The sequence below is a fragment of the Lissotriton helveticus genome, chromosome 7, assembly GCF_964261635.1.
Source record: "Lissotriton helveticus chromosome 7, aLisHel1.1, whole genome shotgun sequence".
Taxonomy (NCBI): domain Eukaryota; kingdom Metazoa; phylum Chordata; class Amphibia; order Caudata; family Salamandridae; genus Lissotriton; species Lissotriton helveticus.
In genome coordinates this window covers 1,924,753,131-1,924,776,865 of record NC_136068.1, presented here as the reverse complement: position 1 = coordinate 1,924,776,865, position 23,735 = coordinate 1,924,753,131, and the positions used below count along the sequence as shown (strand labels likewise).

General features: G+C 46.1%; 1 protein-coding gene across 1 annotated transcript in view; it reads right to left on the bottom strand.

The window, feature by feature from the left end:
• Window positions 1–6,929: 6,929 nt before the first annotated feature.
• The window catches only part of LOC144770904 (sulfotransferase 6B1-like), a 366,913-nt gene continuing 350,107 nt past the window's right edge, over window positions 6,930–23,735 (bottom strand). Inside the window, exons 6-7 of the mRNA XM_078655695.1 lie at window positions 17,167–17,323; window positions 6,930–7,188 (exon numbers count right to left, since the gene is read on the bottom strand). Coding sequence (XP_078511821.1) covers window positions 7,076–7,188; window positions 17,167–17,323 — 270 coding nt within the window. The 3' untranslated portion in view covers window positions 6,930–7,075. The remainder of the gene's footprint in view (window positions 7,189–17,166; window positions 17,324–23,735) is intronic.

The window sequence follows — 23,735 nt, the reverse complement described above, 5'->3', positions numbered from 1 at the left end:
CACCACACGTCAATGATCTGCCATTTTGTGCCAGCAGTGCAGCATATTACTCCCACCAGTCCAAGTATGCTGCAACTATTCTGGGAGCGCCGTTACTCACAGTTCTGCCCCGCAATCACCGCCCGTGCCTCCGTATGCCAGCCTTCAATCAGCCCCCTTACTGCAGGAAGCCTCCAGGCGCCGTCCAGACGTCAGTCTCTGCCGTGCGGCCCATCCACCACGTGGCCGCCGCGGCACTCGCGTCGCCGTTCTATCCCAGGCACAGTTCCAGGGCTGTCGCAGGGTCGCACCGCTCAGCTGGTTGTAGCTGTCGGAATTCCACCGCCTCTGCTCTACGGAACACGGGAGCCGCACCAGCGGAACCACGACTGCTTCAGAAATCCTCTGCAGGTGCCCTTATCTCTGTAGCAAGCAGGAATGTAGGATAATTAAAGGATAAAGGCGCCGGACTTCGGGAGCCTCACAGATGTGTGGCCATTCCATACCTGCGCCACCTAGCGCCCCCAAAGGGAGCAGTATTTATACCTTCCAGGACGTAAGATAGCCACCAATGTGCTGGAAAGGTCTGGAAGGTTCAAGACAGTTCTGAAAAGTTCCAGAGAGTTCCACAATGCCAATATTCAATTAAACAAGGGCAAAATGCCTAGTAACAGGTGGGGCTCCCTGTAAATATCTACATTGCATTATCAACATGGGCCACATTAATATCAACATTGCAACATTAACTTGGGCCATATGATAATACCAACTCTTGGAAACCAGCTCGTAGGAGCTTGAGCCGTCATTTGTGTATCTGGGAAGTCCACTCCACATTCCTAGTAGGAAAACAAGATTTGGTAGGTTCGGGACGGGACATGTGGCCTGTATTTAGGATGCTCATGACACTTGGGCACCCCAAAGTCCCTCTCTGAAAAGCCTGTGAATGCTCACTGGCCTGAGAGTCAAGTTGGAAAGAGTTCTACTTGGCCCAACTTGGCCCAGTTTGCAGAGCCACAGTCGGATGAGTGCTAGCGAGGTCACAAGTGACAGATGATCTCAACCACCACGGTTGGGGCTCTGTGGCCCTTGTATGCCCTCTGACCCCTCCTCCCTCATGCCGGGTCTGACAAATGTTTAAATGCAGTCAACCAATCCTGAACATAGCAGAACTCCCAGGCCGGCAGAAACCATGCCTTCACTGGTTCTACCTTCAGACACCCTTCCTGGAGTAGATACATTGTATGCTCTCTCCAGGCCCATGCGCAACACTCCCCTTTCATCATGGTGTAGAGGCCTTGAATCCTATGAATCCTGTACAGCAGTTACTCCTTCTCCCACACTAGCTACTCAGACACAGACCCCGACAAACTGCTCTAGATCTGGAAAAACTGAAGTACATGAATCAAACTGTAAACTCAATGTAGCATCATGGCCGCTGGAGGAGTGAAATCGTAATGTAAAGGAACACTGCATTTCCTATGCAGAAAAGATCTAGGTGTGACAACATTTTTCTTCCGGAAGTTTTTTCCGAAAGAAATGGTAAATTGTAGCTTTGCAGGTGCAAAAAAACCTTTAAAAATTCACAGTTTCATAATATTTTGATTAAGTCATCGTGAACAATGTTGATCCCCGCCCTGATATTAATAGACACTCTGCAAAAAAGTGTTTGTGTGAACATTCTTCAGCAAAAATGTTTTGGGAGGTTTTTTTTATATATGCAAGATATGTCATGCAAAGTTGGCAAACGTTTAAAGTTGGAAGCAGTGCAAAGTTTTAAATCTTTTCAGGTGAACATTTAAACTTTGCCCAACTCCAGTTGTATAGACAGCAGAATAGCACAAAAATGTTACAGAGAACGTCCTTAACAAGAAGTGAGGTTTATGTAGTGTCTTACCCAGCCCGTGAGCATGCAAATCAATACACCACACACAGATGTTATGTCTTTAATTCTCAGCATTCCATCTCACTCTGTTCTCCGATAATGTCATAACCGTTAATAACCACACCTTAATACCTCCCAACCAGATACATAATTCCTCTTGTGAGTCCACCCAGAACCACAACGGTCCTAGCACTCATTGTCTCGCAACACTACAAGTTTGTAAAGTGAATCTAAGGCCATCATGCGTTAGTAGTATTTAGAGATACTTTCACATCAACTCCGGCCTTAAATTTGACAGGTCTGGCCGCAAACTGCTGGCAGAAAATGTGACAGGTCTGGTTTTAAATTTGACATGTCTGGTCTTAAACTCTAGCCTTAAATTTTGACAGGTCTGGCCTTAAACTCTGGCCTTAAATTTGACAGGTCTGGTCGCAGACTGCTGGCCACAAACACTCTGGTTTTAAAATGGGTGACATGTAGGGTTAGTCCCAAAAGTGAGAGGTTTGGCTGCAAAACATGGGGTAGTTGTGTATGTTTTTAAAAAGTGCATAGAAAAAGTGTGTGTGCATGTAGTAGGGAAATGTCTGGGCATGTTTAAAACTGGGGGGGGGGGTTACATACAGCTGTTGTTTGAACAGTTGCTGAGCAGTCCTGAGTCCCCATCCCAGGACCTGGGAGGTGTTTTTATTTTTGAAAAAAGGGTCTTTCTTAAGAAGCAGCTGATGGTGAAAGGGGAGCTTTAAAATGTGGTTGGTGGGAAACCCATAGTATGTTTTAAAAGCACAACCAGGGTCAGTTTCCCAGGAAGGCTTGGGCATGTTATAAAATAATAAACCACAGCCACCCCTGAGCTTTGAGATGCGAAAAAAGACAGGTGGTCTGTAGAGCCAAAGCTTCCCATGAGACCCCTGAAACAGGGTGACAGCGGTTAGGATGTAATAAACACATCGCAAAGCCCAGGGTTCCCAAAATTGACAGGCCTGGCAAGACAATTGACAGGCTAGTCCCAAAATTGACATGCCTGGCAGGAAAATCGACAGGCTAGTCCCAAAATTGACATGCCTGGCAGGAAAATTGACAGGCTAGTCCCAAAATTGACAGGGCTGGCAGGAAAAGTGACGGGATGGCAGGAAAATTGACAGGTCTGGTCTTAAACTGGTGGCCTTAAACAAAATGACAGGTGGTGGGGTTTGGGACTGGAGATAGAGCCTGTTCCCAGGATAAGGTGACAGGCCTGGCAGGAAAATTGACAGGCTAGTCCCAAAATTGACTGGGCTGGTAGGAAAAGTGACAGGATGGCAGGAATATTAACAGGTCTAGTCTTAAAATGCCGAAAAAGTGCCTTTGACAATCTGACATATTCTGTTTTAAGAACCGCACAGATAAGGATCAGATATAATAGAGATTCTGATTTCGCTCCACAGAGACAACAGCGACATTTTGTAACTGTCCCACTCTTCCAAACTGCCCCTTGTAAGCTACTAATGACAATAACAATCTAAACCTCATGAATTATGAATTTCTATCCTGTAGGTACCTATGCAGCATTTGTTACATGTACCTGAGGAAAGAGGCTATATGTTTCTTGCACCAAATATGCTCTTTTACGAGTACTGCATTTCTCCAACTCCCTTCAAAAGAAGCAATTTTAATGTTGTTCTTCACCGCTTTCTCTAACATGCATATGAAATAGTGCCCTAGCACCCATATCTTTTCATAATTCGCTTTTGACAGACAGTTCACCTCTGCACATGTTCTGAGTTTGTAATTAACTTAGATCACTCTAAGTTCTTCAGAGTGTTGCTAGTGACCCTATGAAGAGCATGGCAATATTTAATGAATGAAGCATCTACTAGCACTCAATTTTCATTAATCCCAACTCGACTCTCAAATGCCTCCGTAAGTAAGACCTAAGTCAACAGAAAATATAAAGTTTTACCAGTCCTGTTCTCATCTGTTCCCAAATTGTCAAGGAACCATATAAAAACAATGGTACCAGATCCATAACAGGCTGGACAATGTCGTTGTGTGATACAGATTGAAATGTAATAAAGGGTGTGGTACAGGAATGCTGTCTTAAACTTTGCTGCATGTAGTTGAGATTTAAAGCTTGCGGTTCTTTCCTGTCACATCTCCAAATAATTATAGTTTATCAACCTGATCAAGCCTGGTTGACCATATTCTCCAGTAAAATGCATGTTCTCTCTTCCATAATTTTTGCTGCACCTATTAAATTGATAGCTTCATTCTAGCCATTGATCATTCCCATGCTACATTTAATTCCATCAGAGTAGTATGCTTTATAACTGTGTCTTCAGCATATTGAAACATGGAAATATTCTGGCCACCCACTTTAGTTGGAAAGTGCCTAAACCATTTTTGACTGAGTCCCATATTAACAGTATATGGATTAAAGTACGAAGGGGCCCTACTTCTACCCTTATTTGATTAGCATTCATTGTTGACCATAGAGACATCGCCAATCTTACACAATATTCACATTTTCCAATGGGGGAGATGTATTGTCTGAACTTTTTAATTTGTTCCATAAAATCTTCTGAATTATGGTCGAAAACATATGAATACAATTATGTTATCAAAGGTTGCTGATCCTTTTTGAAACCTAGTTCGTATTGGTAGAAATGTTATGTTCTAACCATACTTTTAATGATCCAGCAACATTTTTTTTTTAGAAAGCTTTTTCTTACTATGTAATAATTCAATCCTCCTTTTGATGTGGATTTTGTTGACCCCCCTTTTTAAATAAAGGGTGCAATGCTAAGCCTTTCTTGGAATCACATATGGCTTGTGATTCTACAGTAGCTAAAACCATTAGGTGTCCTCCTTCAATACCCCCAAGCTGCGCCATCCTCAAGCGGGCTCGGTGCTTATTTTTAAAACGGGGGCCTCAGGCCCCACACCGACACCACGACCTCTGGAGCCCACCCAAATACCCCAGAGCAGCGCCATCCTCAAGCGTGCTCAGGGCTTATTTTTAAAACGGGGGCCTCATGCCCCACACCACAACCTCTGGAGCCCACCCAAATACCCCCAAGCAGCGCCATCCTCAAGCGGGCTCTGGGTTTATTTTTAAAACGGGGGCCCCAGGCCCCACACCGACACCACGACCTCTGGAGCCCACCCAAATACCCCAGAGCAGCGCCATCCTCAAGCGTGCTCAGGGCTTATTTTTAAAACGGGGCCTCACATCACAGGCCACACGGTCCAGAGCCCTCCAGGGGACCCAGAGGGCTCAGGGGTCATTTTTATTTATAAATAAAGGGGTTGCAAGCCACATACAGACCCAGACAACCATGGTCACACTACAGCCTGGCCATACATACTGGAGGAACATCCTGCAGGATCTCCTACAAGGACAACGTACCACTGCTTCTGACACGCCCATAACAGAGGCTTGGTGAGTACAGACCTGTATTATTTATTTTGACATGTATGCATTGTATATTATATAGGGTACTCGCTCACTCTTACACTACTCCCACCATCTGTTTCACAGACGTAACAACCCTTTACACCTTTTTAAATACATCTACATTGCAAATTGTGCCTTTTAAAAACAACTTCATTGACAATATTATTCACGTTAAACATATCACATCACCTTAAAGATTAATTAAAACAGCGTACATACCAGCCTACATAGTACTATTTAGCATTTTTTTAAACTACAGCTTTCTTAACCCTGAATGTACACCCCTAATGCTTTAAATAACACCCATAAACATACAGCATTGCGCCATCCCATATTTACCTCCATTACACTGTAGCAGGCGGCGTCAATCTGGGATAAGTGGCTCAGGTCCATTCTTGCCTTAGGTTCCTGGGGTGGCTCTGTGCAGCAAAACAATCCAGGCAAGTCGCTCCCCAAGGTCTTTTGAATGGGTGTTTGTGCAGGAATCCTTACTAATGGGCCTCAGGTGTTAAAGCTGTTTGGCCCTTATCCTGGGAACAGGCTCTATCTCCAGTCCCAAACCCCACCACCGGTCATTTTGTTTAAGGCCACCAGTTTAAGACCAGGCCTGTCAATTTTCCTGCCATCCTGTCAATTTTCCTGCCAGCCCTGTCAATTCTGGGACTAGCCTGTCACTTTTCCCGCCAGGCATGTCAATGTTGGGACTAGTCTGTCAATTTTCCTGCCGGACCTGTCAATTTTGGGAACCCTGGGCTTTGCGATGTGTTTATTACATCCTAACAGCTGTCACCCTGTTTCAGGGGTCTCATGGGAAGCTTTGGCTCTACAGACCACCTGTCTTTTTTCGCATCTCAAAGCTCAGGGGTGGCTGTGGTTTATTATTTTATAACATGCCCAAGCCTTCCTGGGAAACTGACCCTGGTTGTGCTTTTAAAACATACTATGGGTTTCCCACCAACCACATTTTAAAGCTCCCCTTTTACCATCAGCTGCTTCTTAAGAAAGACCCTTTTTTCAAAAATGAAAACACCTCCCAGGCCCTGGGATGGGGACTCAGGACTGCTCAGCAACTGTTCAAACAACAGCTGTCTGTAAACCCCCCCCAGTTTTAAACATGCCCAGACATTTCCCTACTACATGCACACACACTTTTTCTATGCACTTTTAAACACATACACAACTACCCCATGTTTTGCAGCCAAACCTGTCACTTTTGGGACTAACCCTACATGTCACCCATTTTAAAACCAGAGTGTTTGTGGCCAGCAGTCTGCGACCAGACCTGTCAAATTTAAGGCCAGAGTTTAATGCCAGACCTGTCAAATTTAAGGCCAGAGTTTAAGACCAGACATGTCAAATTTAAAACCAGACCTGTCACATTTCCTGCCAGCAGTTTGCAGCCAGACCTGTCAAATTTAAGGCCAGAGTTGATGTGAAGGTATCCCTATATACTACTTGCGTTGCTCTATTGACAACAAGGACAAGCAGTCCAATGGAAACTTCAAAGCGACCCTTCACTGTAAGAGAGTCAGGAATTTACTTTTTTTAGAACAATTTTTATTTTCCATAATGAATTATTTCTAAAAGTAAGATTACAGAGTATTCATACAATAATAAATACAGTAGCTGTATTTCCAAAAAGGTATTTATTCACCAACTAAATGGTCTAAGAATTAAAAAAAATATTCTCCACTTAGATCTTGTAATTAAGGCTGGGTGTAGTTTCTGACTAATGACGTCACGGGCAGTGTTAAAACGAATGTTTAGCTCTTGCAGTGGACTCAGTAATTCATCCTTTCTCCAAGTTTGGTTCCTCCTAAACACTCTTCAAACTTTGCATCCATCTCCCGGCTTTGAGCTTCAGAGAAATAGCTTTTCCAGTCTCCGACATCACCTGTGCAGGAAAAGCAATAAATCAATATTATCTATTGATAAGTGAAGTCAAATCACTTGCTAACAGCAGCCATGTGATACATGTGATACACCCAATATTGTTACCACCGCAGACACCAACAATCTCAGCGCCGTGATATCCTGCTTAGGATGTATGCTGCGCTTTAGAAGTAACATAACATAACATAACATAAATGTAGGAGCAAAGGTAGTTAAGTATAGTCAAGGGTAGCGGTCCTACAGTGTTACTAGAGCAGGAGTAGATGTACAAGAGTAAGCAGATTTAATAGGGTATGGACAGAGGTAGGGGTACCCCAGGGCAGAGGTATCATTGTCTAGAAGCAGGGTGGGAGATAGAAGGGTGCTGGCAGAGATACTGGGGTACAGGCAAGGGTAGAAATACTAGGATATATGGTCTGGGGTAAAGAAACTAAAGTCTAGTCCTAGGGTATAGGTACTAGGTTAGAGGAGTAAGGCTAGAGGTACAAGGGTAGGTTGGTTTTGTATGATGTGCTTGGAGGTATGAGGGTTCAGGGAGAGGTGTAGGTACCACGGCATTAGCGGAGGTACTAGGGTATGTGCAAGGAGCAAGGGATAATTCAACAAATGACTGGTGTTCTATCATTTCCAGGTGACGGGGATTCATCTCATTGGAGATATCCAGAGGCCCAATGACAGGATGGTCCTATCGGACCTGAAAGATGCATAACTAAGGACACCTGCCTGCCTGCTACATCGAAGGTTCTTGTGATTCAGGGGGGGTCTCCAGACTTTCAAATGCATGACCCTCACGTTTTGACTGTCCTCTGTACCTCAGTGTTTCATGAACGTCTTGCACCCGGCAAACATCTCAGATCCTTGGGCATGCACCAATAGCCGTCCTGGATGACATTCCTAATGGAGCAATCATTGAGGAAACTGGCAGAACCGTTCCAATGATTGTCGACCTCCTAGAGAGTCTCTGGTTCATTATCAACCACCAGGAATCAGGGTTGGCTGCAACTGAAGAGATCTTGCTCCTGGGGTTCATGGTGGATTCCACCTGGTCGATGCCATATCATCTGTCACGAAAGATCAGACAACAGCTACACAGGACGCTCACCAGACTCAATACATGATTTCTCCAGATCACAGAATTAATGAACTTTCTCTCATCATCCACACAAGCCATATTATGAGACCAACTACCACTGGGACTACCATGTCTGAAAATTTTCCACCATTGGAAGGGACTGACATACTTACAGGAGGTCCCCCTCTTAGAGGAAGGACAAGGCAAAGAGAAGATGGTGACATGCCACATGGAGCCCGGGAATGGGAAGCGCTATCCGTCCCACAACTAGATCTTGCATTAGAATTGGATGCCAGGAAAAGTGGCTGGGAGGATCAGATGGGGGGAGTTACTCACAGGAGGAGAATGGTCCTCTCATGAGCAACAGTTAAACATCAACTGCCTAGAACTGCTTGTGGGATCCTTTGCAATGCAATGCTGGATCAAGGAAAAGAGCTAATGTGGTGACCTTTTGCAAATGGACACCATCACAGTAGAGCTAGATATCAATCCCCTAGGGGGATGAGATCTTGGATCCCCTTGGATTTGGAAAGGAATTTCTATGATTATTGCCTAGAATCCCAAATATCTGTGACAACAGAGTACCTTCTGGGTTCGACGAACCAGGGGTCAGACTGGCATTCGCGACCCATGCAGGACATGAGCATCTGGAAACTGGATCAGAGGGTGTTCAATCAGATCTTATCCAGATAGCACAGGCCCACAACATACTTATTTGCCTCCAGGCTGGATAACCAGCTAGTCAGATACTTCAGCAGGAGACCTGACCCAGGGACCCACTGTGTGGCATTGCTTTGCAAGGCTTTGTGTCACCGGGCATCGGTCCAGATGCGGCTGTGCAGCGAGGCTTTGCTGGACTCCGCTTCAGATTTGATCTAACCTTCAGTTGGGCAAAGAGGAGTTCTGTCTGATACCAGCCAAGGGACCAGGAACTGGGGAAGCACATCTTGGAGATCAGGAACTTGCTGGGGAGCAAAGGGGCTCACTCCAGAAGAGGCCAGCAAGGCTCCGGGAGGTCCATTACAGCAGTCAGTTGGGCAGTTGGAGGGTGGCCTCTGGTGCTTGTTGTGTCCTTGTAGCTTAGAACAAAAGGTCAGTCATCTGACCCTTGCATTCAGTCAGGTTAGCTTGGGATGATATGCAGCAGGACAGTCCTCTGTGGGGACCACAGCAAGCCGCAAGCAGGAGGACAATTTTCTGATTGCAGCGGAGCTGTCCTCTGGGAAAGAAGGCAGTCCTCTAGCAGCAGGACATTCATGTGTGGAACAAGGAAGCCCTTCTGTAATGTCCACAGGTTTTGGAGTGTCCTGAAGAGTGACTCAGGAGGCCCAATATTTATAACTGATGACAGCCTTTGAAGTGGGAGGGTTCCCCATATTACCCCTGTCAAGGCTCCAAGAAGTCTGTGGTGACAAAAGACTAGTGTCAAGTTCCCTTGTGTGTGCTGGAGGCGCACCCTCTGGACTGTAAATGGGGCAGAGAACAGTTCTGCCCGGAACCATTCTGACAGGATTGCCCCGCCCCCAGCTATATCAAGTTCCTATTGTTCACTGTCTGGGCCCAATAAGCATTGCTGACAGAGGAGAATAAGCCTAGACATCTGAAAACTCTTAGAGGCCTTAGGAACCATTAGGAAGGAAATTACCAACTTTCTACAACTATGCAAAAAAGTGCTGAATGGAAAAAAAATTCAGCCATTGGTAATTAATTGGGGCCGCATCAGAGTCTATCATTATTTTGCACACCATGCCAACTCAGATTAGACCCAGCTATATGAAAATGGGTCTTGACCCTGCTTCAATAGGAACAGTCCAGCCTAAACATTCAAGCCAGGTCCACCCTGAACCGGAACACAAGCAACCCAGGTTGGCTTTGTCCTTGTTATGGGCTCATTAGCCAGGTATAGCTTGGTTCCAGTGATACAGTGTTCATGGGACCCACATCATGGCCTACCTGTTCCGCTTAGGGCGACATACCACATTATAGAAAAAGGAAGACTTGACTGTTACCATTGAAGAAGGGTCATCATTGAGGTGACATGATGTGTAAAATAACGATGGACTGGGATGCGGCCACAAGAGGTTACTAGTGGCTCAGATTAATTCAAGCATTCCATCCATTACTTTTTGTATACTTTAAATTTAGAGTTTTTAAAAGTCTCATTTTCAAAAATGAAATCCAAAATCTGACTTTACCATAAAAATCTATTTCAAATTACAGTTCGGTTGAGCCTAAACAACATATCTGTACTTGTTGCAGAAACCACCACTCTAGTCAGGGCAAGGAAGTCACCCGCCAAAGATAACCCCTGCTCACCCCCTTGGTAGCTTGTCACGGGCAGTCAGGCTTATCTCGGAGGCAATGTGTAAAGCGTTTGCGCAGGCACCCAGCAACAACACCCAAGGCCCACCACAAAGGCAACTCCACACAAGGTTATAGGTAAAAATAGCCTTTGTATTATACCAAACACATTAGATAATAAACACACAATTTACACTGTGCCACTGGCACGGGCGGAATTTACAGGGGATTATGTACACAGGACAGGGCCACAAGGACCACTGTCAGGAATAAGCACTTTTAGAACTAGCATTTGGAAGAAATAGCACTTTTTAGGAATAGCACTTTGTAGGAATAGCACTTAGAACATAGAATAATTGTAGCACCAAATAGCAAATGTAGCACACAACCAGTAACCATTGGTAAAAGGTAAGTACACCATACGCAATCCTAATCACTTTAAGGGAACCATGAACTCACTAGCGAAACCTATATTAGGTAAAACAACCTCCTAGGCAGGAAAACACATGTAGAGGTATAGGCATAAAGCATTGCATAAATCACATTAGGCAAGTATCACATTTGCACCAAAAAGTACACAGAACTGACCCCAGGCCAACTTGGCCACTCAGGGGCTTGCAGGCCCAATGTCCAGAATGTCTGGGCTGGCTGCGCAGGTAGCCAAAGATGATTCAAAAAGGGCCTAAACGAAGCAGCTGCCCACTAAGTGCTGGGCAGCTGGAGAACTGAGCCTGGCACCAGCGTGCCTCCTGGCTCTCTTCTGGGGCTTTTGAAATAAGCAGTAGTGCCCAAAAACAACGTGTGAGCCTTGTGGGCTCTAGAAGGCAAATGCCCCCTTTGAGCCTCGAGGGCTCGAGAAACAGATATGGCCCCCTTGGAGCCTCGTGGGCTCGACGAAAATGCTGCCCACTGGGGGAGCGGCCCGCTGCCAACCGAGGCCGCTCTACCCTCAGAAATGCCCCCAAACTGGTGGAGCTTCTCGGGCTCGAACAACAATGCCGCCCTTTACTTTGGACCCACGGGGCTCTGAACAACTACCCCCTTCGTTGGAGTCCCGCTCGGGGGGACTTGAAATACCAAAATGGCCCCCGTGCAGGTGGAGCCTCGTGGGCTCTAACTAACCAAATGTCCCCACACGTTGGGGCGAGCCCCTGCCTCGAGACGCCCGCACTCACCGGTCTCGCGGGACTCCTCTGGTGGTCCTCTGGACGGGTCTTTCTCCTTTGAGCAGCGTGGGGCTTTCCTTTGCCAGTGCTGCTCACCATGTGCCAGGTGGGGCTTTCCCATTCCTCAGGGGAGCCCTGCTTGAGCCGGCACTGGCGTCCTCCTTTCTCTTCTCTCTCGCAACGGAGCGCGGGGTGGGCTCCCGTCAACTTCCGGGTTTGGAACAGTATTTCTGGGTCGCGGTAGGCAGCGGCCCAGAGGTAATTCTTCCCGCAGCTCGGGCCGCGGCGGTTCCACCTGGGGTAGGCACCCGGTTTAAAACAGAGAGTCCCTATATAAAAAACACACGGGAACAAGGTCCCTGGCGAGGTGGGCACCCGCTAGGACCATAAATCGGCAAAATTGCGGGGCAAAATGCAGGGTGGGCACCTGCTTCGAAAATCAGCAAAGGGGGATCCCCATGCTGGGGAATCCCTCAGGGCTGGAATCGCAGCTCCGTGCTGCTGTTCAAAAGAGGGAAGCACTGCTCAGGGAAGCACAGCGCTCCCCAGGACCATAACCAAGCGCTCCCAGGCGCTAGATGCTCAAACGTCCTGGGCAGTCCTTTAGAAAGGCAGGGGGGGCAAAGGGGCCAGCTCACAGGGCCCTCCAGGCAGGGAGGCAGTCCCCAGTGGTGGTCCTCCTGGCGCCCAACAACAGCAGGCCCCCCTCAAGCTTGGATCAGGAACAGAACATTTTGCAAGGGGTCTCAGCCCCTTTTTATACTCATAAATCTTTTGTCTAGGGTGCAGGGTTAAGGGAAAAACCAGACGCAGCTGGTTTTGGAGCACTCTGTTGTGCTCAGCCCCTCTCCCCAGTCACTGGCCAGGCTAGGGTCATTAGTCGCACCACAGGGGGCAGAGCCAGCATTGTGTGGGGAAAGCCCAGCCCTATTCAGGTCCCAGGTGCACTCCTCCCACCCATCTGGCTGTCAATCTCTCTATTCACCACCGGGGCAGACCCATCCTGACTCCTGGAGCCAGGCTCACCAGCCAGCTCCAGCCAATCACAAGCCAGACAGTCATTTCACCTTTATTACACATATATGCCAACTTCTAGAAGTGGCACTTCCACACTAGCCACATTAAAGGCACACATCATCGCGCAGCATTTACTCTCACGAGTTCGCACATACCAAACTTAACCCTGCACTCCACATGCATCAGGAACTACCATGGACACACACATTCCCCATGCATTCCTATGGGAGGGCAGGCCTATCTCACAACCTGCACTCAGAGTGTGAACACACTTTACACTGGGACACAGTGTTAAAGTGCACAGAAGCCAAAAATAACTAACACCAAGCCCCTAGCCCAACAGGGCTCATATCTAACACCAGTTTGGTGGGGAGACCTGGTTGGAAGTATGCCACTGTCATTCCCTGCAGCAGTGCTTTTGCGGCCTCACTTGTCCACTGCAATTTTACTTCCTTCTTGGTGAGTCCCGTCAAGGGTTCCGATATCGTAGCCAGTGTGGTACTGAAAATTTTGGACCTGTGTCATAAACATATTCGTATCACAACGATTTTGACATCAGAAGACCGAGAATGGCTAGTACACTATGCACAAGCATTTTCACCATATTCGAGTGACGATTTCACCTTGAAATCGAAGTTTTCGTCCTGAACCCTCGGGTTCCATTTTGTGTACGTCAGCCATTTTGTGAATTGCCATCACATAGGCCAATGATTAAGGCCAAACACGATCCTGAAGGACACGTACACCTTTCCTGACTTCTCTGCGACCCGGGCAAGCTGACTCCACTGCCCAAGGCCAAACCTGTTCGGTCAGTTCCTCTCCCAGTGGCCGAACGAGATAGTATCAAGGCACAACGTGCCATAAAACCTTTCACCGCACACAAACCACGCCTAATCTTGCACACATCTGTCCCTGTTTCCTACTTTACGACCTGCTTTACGAGGAGGAGGTGCCCGTTTTTATTGGGGGTCCGTCGATATCTGATGAAAATACTGGACCTTGCCGGATAATTGATTGTGGGCTGAACAAACTGAAATGTGGGATTGTCATCATGACTCTGCTTTTCCTTTGTAGTGAAAATATGTGAATGGTCAACTATAAACTAAAGAATGTTTGCCTGAAGCATAATATTTTGTATAAAAAGAGAAGACTCGCCTTGTAAGATTGAGCAGTCTCCTGAGAATATACACCGTGTTGTACTTCTAGGATACATGTTACTTGGTTGCAGCCAATAAATTCGATCTTTGACTTCACCTAGAAGACTCTGTGTTTCTGTAATCTGAAACAGGAAGGACCCGAAGTCGTAGGGTGTGCCCCTGGCACCGCTGGGTTACCGGTTCAGTACCGGTTACGAAAAACCCAGTACTTCACCAGGTGGGGAATTAACTGGCCACAATAATTTGCCATTCCCAAGAAACTCCTCAGCTCCGTCTGATTTTGGGGAATCGCTGCCACTCGAATTGTGTCAACCTTCGCCGAGTCCACCTGTAACTCATTTTTAAAAAAAAGTAGCTAAAGAACTCTACTTTGTTGCCATAGAAATTTACCTATTTTTTTTGTCCAGAGTTAGTCATTGGTCAACCAGCCTTTGAAGTGTTGCTTGCAGGCGCTCATGGTGCTCTTTGAGGAACTTTGAAAAGATCAGCACATTATCACTAACAATTATCACCCCTATCAGCCCAGAGAAAGCTCCTCAAATGACGTCTTGAAACACTTCCGCCGCTGACGACACCCCAAAGCTGAGCCTCTTGAACCTTCTCAATCCTATGTGGGTGGAAAATGTAGTGAAGTAGCAGCTAGACTCATCCAGCAGCAGCGTGTGGTATCCAGAATTAAGATCAACCTTGGAGAACCACTGTGCTCTGTTGATGTCAGCCACTATCTCGTCTTTGTAGGGGTGAGGTGTCTTTCTCTTTTGACGGCGTTGTTCGGCAAGCGCATATCCACACACAACCTTATGGCTCCTGTTTGTTTTGGCTTCAGCGCGATTACGAGCGGGGACACCTGTACGGTTGGTCCAGATACCTTCTCGATCACCCCTACCTTCTCCAGCTTCTACAACTCCACCTTGACAAATGGCCACAGGTGAAATGGCCCTCTTTGGTGTCTCAGAGCCACTGGCTTGATGGTTTTGTCTATGTGTAGCTTTACTTTTACCCCCTTGAGGCACCCTAATCCTTCAAATAGACTGGGAAACTCTTCCATGATCTTGTCCGCATGGAACTGATGTATTTGTCGTGCAAACATTACGAGCCCTAAGCCTTCCGCAGAGTGGCAACCCAGCAAGGTTCCAGCGCTGTCCCTTGTCAAGTGAAATCCGGTCGTAGATGATTGGTCTCTATGAGTGACCTCTACTTCGATCATTCCTTGCAATGGAATGGGGGTGTCTCCTCCATATGTGAAAATACTCGCCTTTGTGGTTTGGAGCAGAGGTCTGGGATTGAGCTCCTCGTATTGCATGGCGTCTAAGATATTCACTGATGCCCCTGTGTCAATCAGCGCCGTGAATTTATTGTCCCCTATGCAGATTTGACACATTGGCTGCGGTCTCTTTCGGGAGATTTTTCTCCCTGTGTATGATGTGACAAACACTTTGCCTTCATCGTCATCCTCTGTTATCGTCATCTTTTGGAGTCCGCTTTCCACCTTCTCCGCGACATCCGCCGCATGGATTGTCTGCTTGTGAGACCCAAATTTCTTTGTTTTGCTGCCCAGGGCCGGCACCCTTGCTGCACTCCTGCATACCTTTGCAAAATGTCCGAACCTTTCGCACTTCAGACACGGTTTCCCTTGTACAGGACACCCTCGGCGCAGGTGGCTGTCCTGACCGCAGTTTCCACCTCCACGGCTACTTGTGTGTCCCCTGGCACCTCCGCTTCCTCTGATTGACCCTCTCTGGATTGCATCCACCTTCTCCTCCTTGACCACTGCTGTGAGTCCCTGTGCGCTTCCGGTTGATCTTCGCACCAGTGCTGACTCCATTTCCCCAGCACGTGTATAAGCCAATTCATGAGACCTTCCTAGGACTAAGATGTTATCAAGGGATATTCCTGGCTGTCACCAAATGAGCTTCTGTAGGTCTGATGACTTGCAGCCCTGAAATCTAATGGCTTGTTGATGCCTGTGCATGAACTTGCCAACTTGTGCAGGCGCACAAAGAACATGTCCACGGACTCCTCCCCTCTTTGTTTCGCCTGTCCCAATTTAAAATGCTCAAAGTCAGGATTGACTTGCGGATCAAAGTAATGATCCAGGGCGCTTACTGCTCAGCCATAGTCATTGCAGTTGCCTGTGTCTGGCAAGTCTTGGAACAGTTTGAAAAGTTCATCCCCTCCCATGTGAAGCATGGTTGACCTCTTTACAGCACCATTTGTTTCTCTCAAGGCTATAAAGTAGTTTTCTAGTTGTCCTATTCAATTGCGTCATCTCGGCACCGCTGTGGCTGGATCCGCCAGTTGACTGAATGGTGGAAGTGCGTTTAACGTGGTGCGCAGGCTTTGTTCCGCCGCCCCTAGGCCACCTCCCTCTGCCTGCGTTGACATATTGTTTGCCTGGTCGTGTCCCTTGCAGTGCTGTTCCTACCACCCGGGTCTCCTGACTCCCTGGATGTGAATGTGTGATTGCTCTCAGCAGACCACCCTCTGTTGTGCTCTTTCCTTATTTTTCCTCCACAGCGTGTATCTCCTTCCCTCTCTGCTGCCCTGCTCCAGCCTCTGGGGCTCTTGCACTCACTTGTGGCCTCACCCGAGGCTGTGCCCTTCCTGATGTCCTTTCAGTTAACTCCTGTGACGGTGGGTGTCAATGTGCACACTTCAACTCTAATGCCTGAGGGCCAGTGAAGCTACCTCCTCCCACCTGTGTGCTCGTGGGGGCAGTCTTCTCCGCCCTGACTGCAGCCCACCTTCGATGAGCGAAGTGCTGGTCTGTGCCCCCTGGTGTCCTCTGTACCTGTCGTGCTAGTGCACGTGTTCACCTGACCTCCTCCTGGTGGCGGCCTCACCAGGGGACACGATCATGACCCGCTGACCGGCCCACAGATGCCCCTCTTGCCCTCCACGTGGTGCGCACAGGACTGCACTCCGTTCGGACCACATCCCGCACCTCGCTGCAAGGAAACCGCACACCAGAGACACGGTATGCACGGCTCCTCGCACATCGGCGGCCCGCCCCGTGTCATCAGTGTAGTGGGGGGGTGGGGTAACAGTGGTCCTAAGGCCTACAATTATGAGCCACGCAATGACGGGACAACCACACAGGGAAACGGTCCATGCTGTCACCCACGAGCGCTGACATCCCCCTTTATTTATACCTCCTGGTCCGCGCCCATCCCAGGAGGGTGCAAGTGCTACAAAGTAAAGTATGAGCCGGGTGGCTCACTACACATGGTGTGATTTTTGGCCAAACAGAATTTTAATAAATTTACCTTTCCGAAAATAGGAGTTGCCCACAGACCCATGCGTCTCTGAGGATCTTTCTTTCATGGCTTTGAAGATGCCTCGTTTGGTGATTAATAGAATTTGCTCTTCGGTCAGGTGTACCCCAAAAAAATCAGCTATTTTCTTTACTGCTCTCTCCAGATCCTAAAATGAGAAAAGGATCAGTTAAATCTTAATATAAAGTACAAGCCGTATTTTTCTCACCACTAGAATACTTGATCACTTTGGAGTGTCTTTTGGTCTCAGCTATAACCAGCTTTGAGTTGTCTGTTGTTGAAGACCTACTGTGTACAGTACAAATACTTAGTGTGGGCCAGATTCATAGAACTAACTTAAGACAAAATCCTAAACTTACTACCATTTTGATATTCACAGAAGGCACTTACTAATTTTGGTATTCACAGAAGGCACTTACTCATTTCGGTATTCACAGAAGTTAGGAGTCCTAACTTTAGGACTCCTAAATGCCTTCTGTGAATACCGAAAGTCTTAAAGTTAGGATTTTTCTTAGTTTAGGAGTAGTAAATTTAGGACTCTTGACTTTAGGACTCCTAAATGCCTTCTGTGAATACCGAAAGTCTTAAAGTTAGGATTTTTCTCAGTTTAGGAGAAGTAAAGTTAGGACTCCTAACTTTTGTGAATACCGAATTGAGTAAGTGCCTTCTGTGAATACCAAAATGAGTAAGTGCCCTCTGTGAATACCAAAATAGTAGTAAGTTTAGGATTTTGTCTTAAGTTAGTTCTGTGAATCGGGCCCAGTGTGTTTGGGTCAACCCATTGCTTATCATTAATTGGTTTTCTTCTCAATCCAACTTGCTTGCTAATGATTCGATAGCTTGCATTCCTCTTCTTGTGTTTGTCCCTCACCTCACATCAGGAAATTATTCTTTTTCTTTTTCTATGAGCTCTGAGAGACAGTATATGCGTTTAGCTCTCGCCCATGTGCTGCTTTCCCTCCTCTTAGCCTCCCTGGCACTCTGTGTTGCTTCCCACCCCACTCAGATCATGCTTAAAAGCTAAGCAACATGTATATTTTTAGCAGGTTTGTCTACTGAGCAGACTTGATTATTGCCAAATAAAGGAAGCATTCATGCTACAGGGGCAGCCTGTGTTTGCGGCTGAGGCTGTACCTATAGTGGCTGGAAAGAGGTCTCTTCTCCCTGATGCTCATAAGTCTGGTTCCCCAGGCTGCTGCAGAGCAACAAATGTCTGGAGGATTTGTTCCAGTTCCTAGTAATGCAGAAAGTACCTGGCAAGCATTTTTCTTTAAATCCTGGTACTTTCAAAGACAGTTGTTATATTCTTTCAGGTTATTGCACTTAATTCTCTGTGTTATTTTAAACATGGATCCTGGGTAATATGATTTTTAAATTCTGTTCTGAATTTCCTGCATGAAATTTGAGAAGCATACCTTGCCATATGTAAAAACGAAAAATGTTATTCAATGTTCTGTTTCAAGATATGTGTTTGCTTTTCCGGCAGTATTTTGCATTTTTTTCTTTAACTTTTTTTTAACAATGCTTTACCAACTAGCAATGGCAAAGTGAAAAATCAGCAATTATCATTGCAATTGTATTAATATAGTGCTTACCACCCCCGACAAGGTGTTGAAGGACTGTACGGAGAGTAGAATGCTACTCCAGATGCCAAGGTTAGTGATTGATCTTGTGGTTATTTTGATAGAAGTGAAATCGTGCATTCAGTGGCTTCCAGATAACATCACAGAAAGTGATGTCACATGATTTTTTACAGTGACAGCATTATTTAAAGTGACATTGGACAAAATGTGGGCAAGCTGACATCAACAGAAGTGGATAAATCCTAGTTTCTTAGTGAAAACATACAGAACAAGTATGTAGTAAGTACAGAAGCCACACGATGAGAATTAGCTCTGGTAACTTTGGGCCCGATTCACAGAACTAACTTAAGACAAAATCCTAAACTTACTACTTTTGGTATTCACAGAAGGCATTAAGTAGTCCTAAGTTAGGATTTTGTCTTAAGTTAAACTTAAGTTTAACTTATGTTTGTCTTAAGTTCAACTTAAGACAAAATCCTAATTAAGGACAACATCTTAATTTAGGACTAAATCCTAACTTAGGACAAAATCCTAACTTAGGACAAAATCCTAACTTAAGACAAAATCCTAACTTAAGACAGAATCCTAATTTAAGAAAAAATCCTAACCTAAGACAAAATCCTAATTTAGGACAAAATCCTAATTTAAGACAAAATCCTAATTTAAGACTACTAAATGCCTTCGGTGAATACCAAAAGTAGTACGTTTAGGATTTTGTCGTAAGTTAGTTCTGTGAATCGGCCCCTTTATTGTTGACAGGTGACTGTGCAGCACAAGGCACACAAGAGGCACAAAACAGTAACTGACAAGAATTCAAACACGAGAACACCGAGTTCTCAGGTGGAATGCTCACCTCAGGAATAGCCATGACGTGAGCATTCCAAGCAAATACAATGACAAAGAGTGAAACCACTACATTATCCTTCCCCTCTTAAAAAATACAAAAGCAGAAAAAAAGAGGAGAGAAACCAGAAAGAAAAGAGAACAGAGAAATAGAGAACCAAAAGGAGAAAAGAAAAAGAGAGAAAATTAACTAAATCTACTGGGAACAAAACGTTGTCTCTTGATCCTGCACAAATATACAGGCGAAGGAGCATTGGAGAGGAAATAGTCAGTATCAACAGAAGATCTGAAATGTAAATTTTCATTGTTAACATACCCAGACAACTTGACAACTCTGGAAACATTTCACCCATGTTTGTTGTTCACCCTGACAGCATTGCCACATATTTTATCCAAAACCATGGGTTCAGAGAATTTCAAATCTCCCTTCTTACTATGTATAGGGATTTTTATACGTACAGTGTCACCAACATCAAACGTATGAGTTACAGTTCTTTTTCTGGCATCAAAGTAAGATTTTTGTTGTGACTGTGATTGAGAGACTGTAAGAAACTGGCTCTATAGATACTGCACCAAAGTCAGGTACAGTGTGTATAGAGTCCAAGGGTCTCCAGAGGTTTGGCAGAGGTTAAAGTTAGATAGAACTTTACTCTCTAAAGTGGTAGCTTGGTCGAGCAGTAAGGCAGTATCAGAGGACAGTGTTAAGCATTTGATGTACACACTCAGTAAGCAAATGAATTTACACACTTAAGAAACTGAACTCTAGGCCAATTGTTTTTGTATACAAAATATACTGTTGTTTTATTTCTAGAACCAAGCAAGCCTGGCACAGGGAAGCCTAAATATACTTTGCAGTAGTAAATTGCTTGTATGAACACAGTTAAAAATTGCAGTATAACTTGTACTGGTTTTGGTTACAGTTTTAAGTAAGCAGTTTGCAACACTTAGCAGGTATAGTACATTCGAATGAATGTATTTTAAAGTAAAATGCAGTTAATTACTTTTTAGATTACTTTTGCTAACACAGTGTTGAATCCTAGATTCAGCACTGGGACATTTCCTGAAAACAGTTGAGTAAATGTGTTTTAGTTAGAGATATGATTTTTAAGGAATATTATTGCATTTCAAAAGTTGACACTTGAAAACTTTTTTACATAGAATCACCAATGTTATCCTATGGGAGGAAATTCATTTAGCAGGTAAGTAATGTTATCAATACTTTTTCTAACTCAGTGCTGGTTACCTAGATTCAGCACTGGGACATTTCCTGAAAACAGTTGAAAAAATGCAATTTATTTATTCGGCTGATTTTTAAGGAACATTTTTAGTTTTCAAAAGTTGACAAACTTTTTGGGAGAAAAGTGTCAATGTTATTCTATGAGGAAAACAAGGTTATCGGTTTCCAGGTAGGTAATCAAGCTTTGGAGTTAGGGTCCTGGGGTGAGACTCAGGAGTCCCACAGGGTCAGTGATGCACTATTGTTGCACCCTCAGTGGCAGTAGGTAGGCCTGGTGCAGAGTGTTGAGGCCCAATGTTATCCTATAGAGGATAGGGGAACTCCGGTTGGTGGCTGCTGGCAAGCAGGCCACAGGGTTGTGAGAGCAAAGCTCCTAGGGTTCAGCTCAGAGCAAGTTGGGGACCAAGTTAGCACAAAATGGGGACCCTCAGCGGCACTAGGGAGGCCGGGTTTAGGGTGCTGTTTTGAGGTCGGGTGCCCTGTTGATTTCAATGGAGATTCTCCGGGACAAAAGAAACACTGCAGGTTCAGGGACGAGGATCTTTCAGGAGTGACCACAACTTCGAAGGGTAAGTTGGGATGTAGAGGGATGGTTAGGCACCGCTGGGTTGAGCACACAAGGCCGTGGGGCGTCCGGTGCAGGGGTGCCTTTGGACATTGGATTTTCTTACACGCTCTGGTCGCGGTAGGGGGTCCTCTGGATTGAGACTGCAGGCGTCGTCTGGAGGATTGGGCAGGTCAGGGGTAACCGGATCTCGGGTCAGGACGCCGGGGGACCTCCTCGTGGTATTTTTCCACTCAAACTCATGCCGGGCTCGGCGGGTGCAGAGTGGGCTGGATTCGCGGTTTCTGTCTGGCACCAGAAGCTGCAGTTCAAACACGTCCAGTGTTCACGGGAGAAACAGCTTGGAAAGTGAATGCGGGCAGGTCCTCCGGGGTTTTTGAGGTTGCTGGTCGCTGCACACACCAGGGTTTTACAGGAGCAGGTTCGAGGGGAGACAGGCCTGTAGGGCTGGGGACAAGTCAGTGGGCTTCATCCTCTTAGCTCTGCACAGCTTCTCGTCCTTCTTCTTCTCTTCTTTTTCTTGTTGTTGCTGGATCTGAGGAAGGAAGGTTCAGGGTGCCCATACATACTAAATGTAGGGGCTTTACAGGAAGGCAGAGGGCAGGGACCAACGGGTCCCTTCCCTGAGGTGGGTACACCCCCTATTCTGCCATTCTCCAGTGGGAGGGGGGCAGGAGCCGGTCCCTGGTTGGCTGGGTCCCCCCATTCTCAAGATGGGGGGACTCAAGGTTGTGCTTCAACTTGCCTCCCCACCTTAGGGGTGGAGATGGCAGAGGTGGGCACACCTCTGTTCCTCACTTTGTGTTTCCCGCCTGGTCTTCCGCCCAAAGTGTGGGGTAGAACCAGTGGGGACCTGTTGCTGAAAGCAGCAAATGGTCTGGAGAGGCTCAAAGGCGGCATGCCTTTGAAGCTTCTCCTTCATGAACCATGCCCATGGCATCTCGTCTATGGGTCCAGAAACATGTCTGGTGGTGGCAGCCTAGGCAGTCACTCAGTCAGGTCACTGGGAGTTGGTCCAGTTTCAGGGGTCATCTCTAAGATGCCCTCTGTCGTGCATTTTACATTAAATCCCACACTGGCATCAGCCTATTCAGGTGAAAGTGAAAGACTACCACCATCCAAATGCAGATCAGCTCTATTCAGCCCAGCGATGAGTTATCCAGGCAAGGCAGGATGCTGAATACACAAACAGCTGGAGGCACACAGAATGGTAAAGCAAGAAAATTGCCAATTTCTAAAAGTGGAATTTTCAAACACGGAATTTAAAAACCACCTTCACCAAAAGGTGTGTTAATAAATTCTGAGTTCAGAGAGCCTAAACTCAATTTTTCTATTTTGTCCCTTTTGGAAGTTACACATGTAGAAAGGTTACAGTGTAGCCCCAATGAAACGCCTATGTGACAGATAGCCTTTCAATAGTGAACAATGAAATACACTGTATTTCACTATCAGGACATGTCACAAACACACATACATGTCCTACTTTAACATACACTGCATACTGCCCATAGGGGTACCTTGGGCCACCTTCGGGTGCCTTACATGTAAGGAAAGGGAAGGTTTGGAACTGGCAAGTGGGTGCACTTCCCAGGGTAACATGGCAGTTTACAACTGCGTGCGCAGACACTACATTGCTAAGTCTGGGAAACATTTACAGGGCTACTCATGTGGGTGGCACAACCGGTGCTGCAATCCCACTAGTAGCATTTGATTTACAGGCCCTGGCACACACCATGCACTTTACTAGAGACTTATCAATAAATCAAATATGCCAATTATGGATAACCAGTCATATTCCATTTTATACAGAGAACATATGCACTTTAGCACTGATCAGCAGTGGTAAAGTGCCTAGAATCCTATAGCCAAGAAAAACAGGGTTGAAAAAATAGGAGGCAAAAGGTTTGGGATAAACCTGTCAAAAAGGCCAGGTCTAACATTCATAGACCCTCTGAATAAGGTACTGGGCTTGGCTTCATATCTGACAGCTACTGCGAGGGTGATTGCGCAGCTACTAGTCGCTCCCAAGCCTTGTTGGAGGCCCCTGGGCAATTCACTTGCGGGCTACAATTGTACAGCAAATGGAAATTAGCATCCAAGAGCTTCAGGCAGAGAAAAGTAGACATTTTACAAGTTACTTTTCTTTAGTATTTATAAAAAAAAATCCAACTTTAACATTGAGCTGGATTTTAGTAGCTCAATGTTAAAGCAAGATGGCCGCGGGTCAGACACAGGAGTAGGTCACTCCTACCTCCCTCTCCCGTTGTGAGAGAAAGGAGAACAAACGCATTGGGAGAAATGATGAATAAAGAATGACGAGAAAAGAATGGCT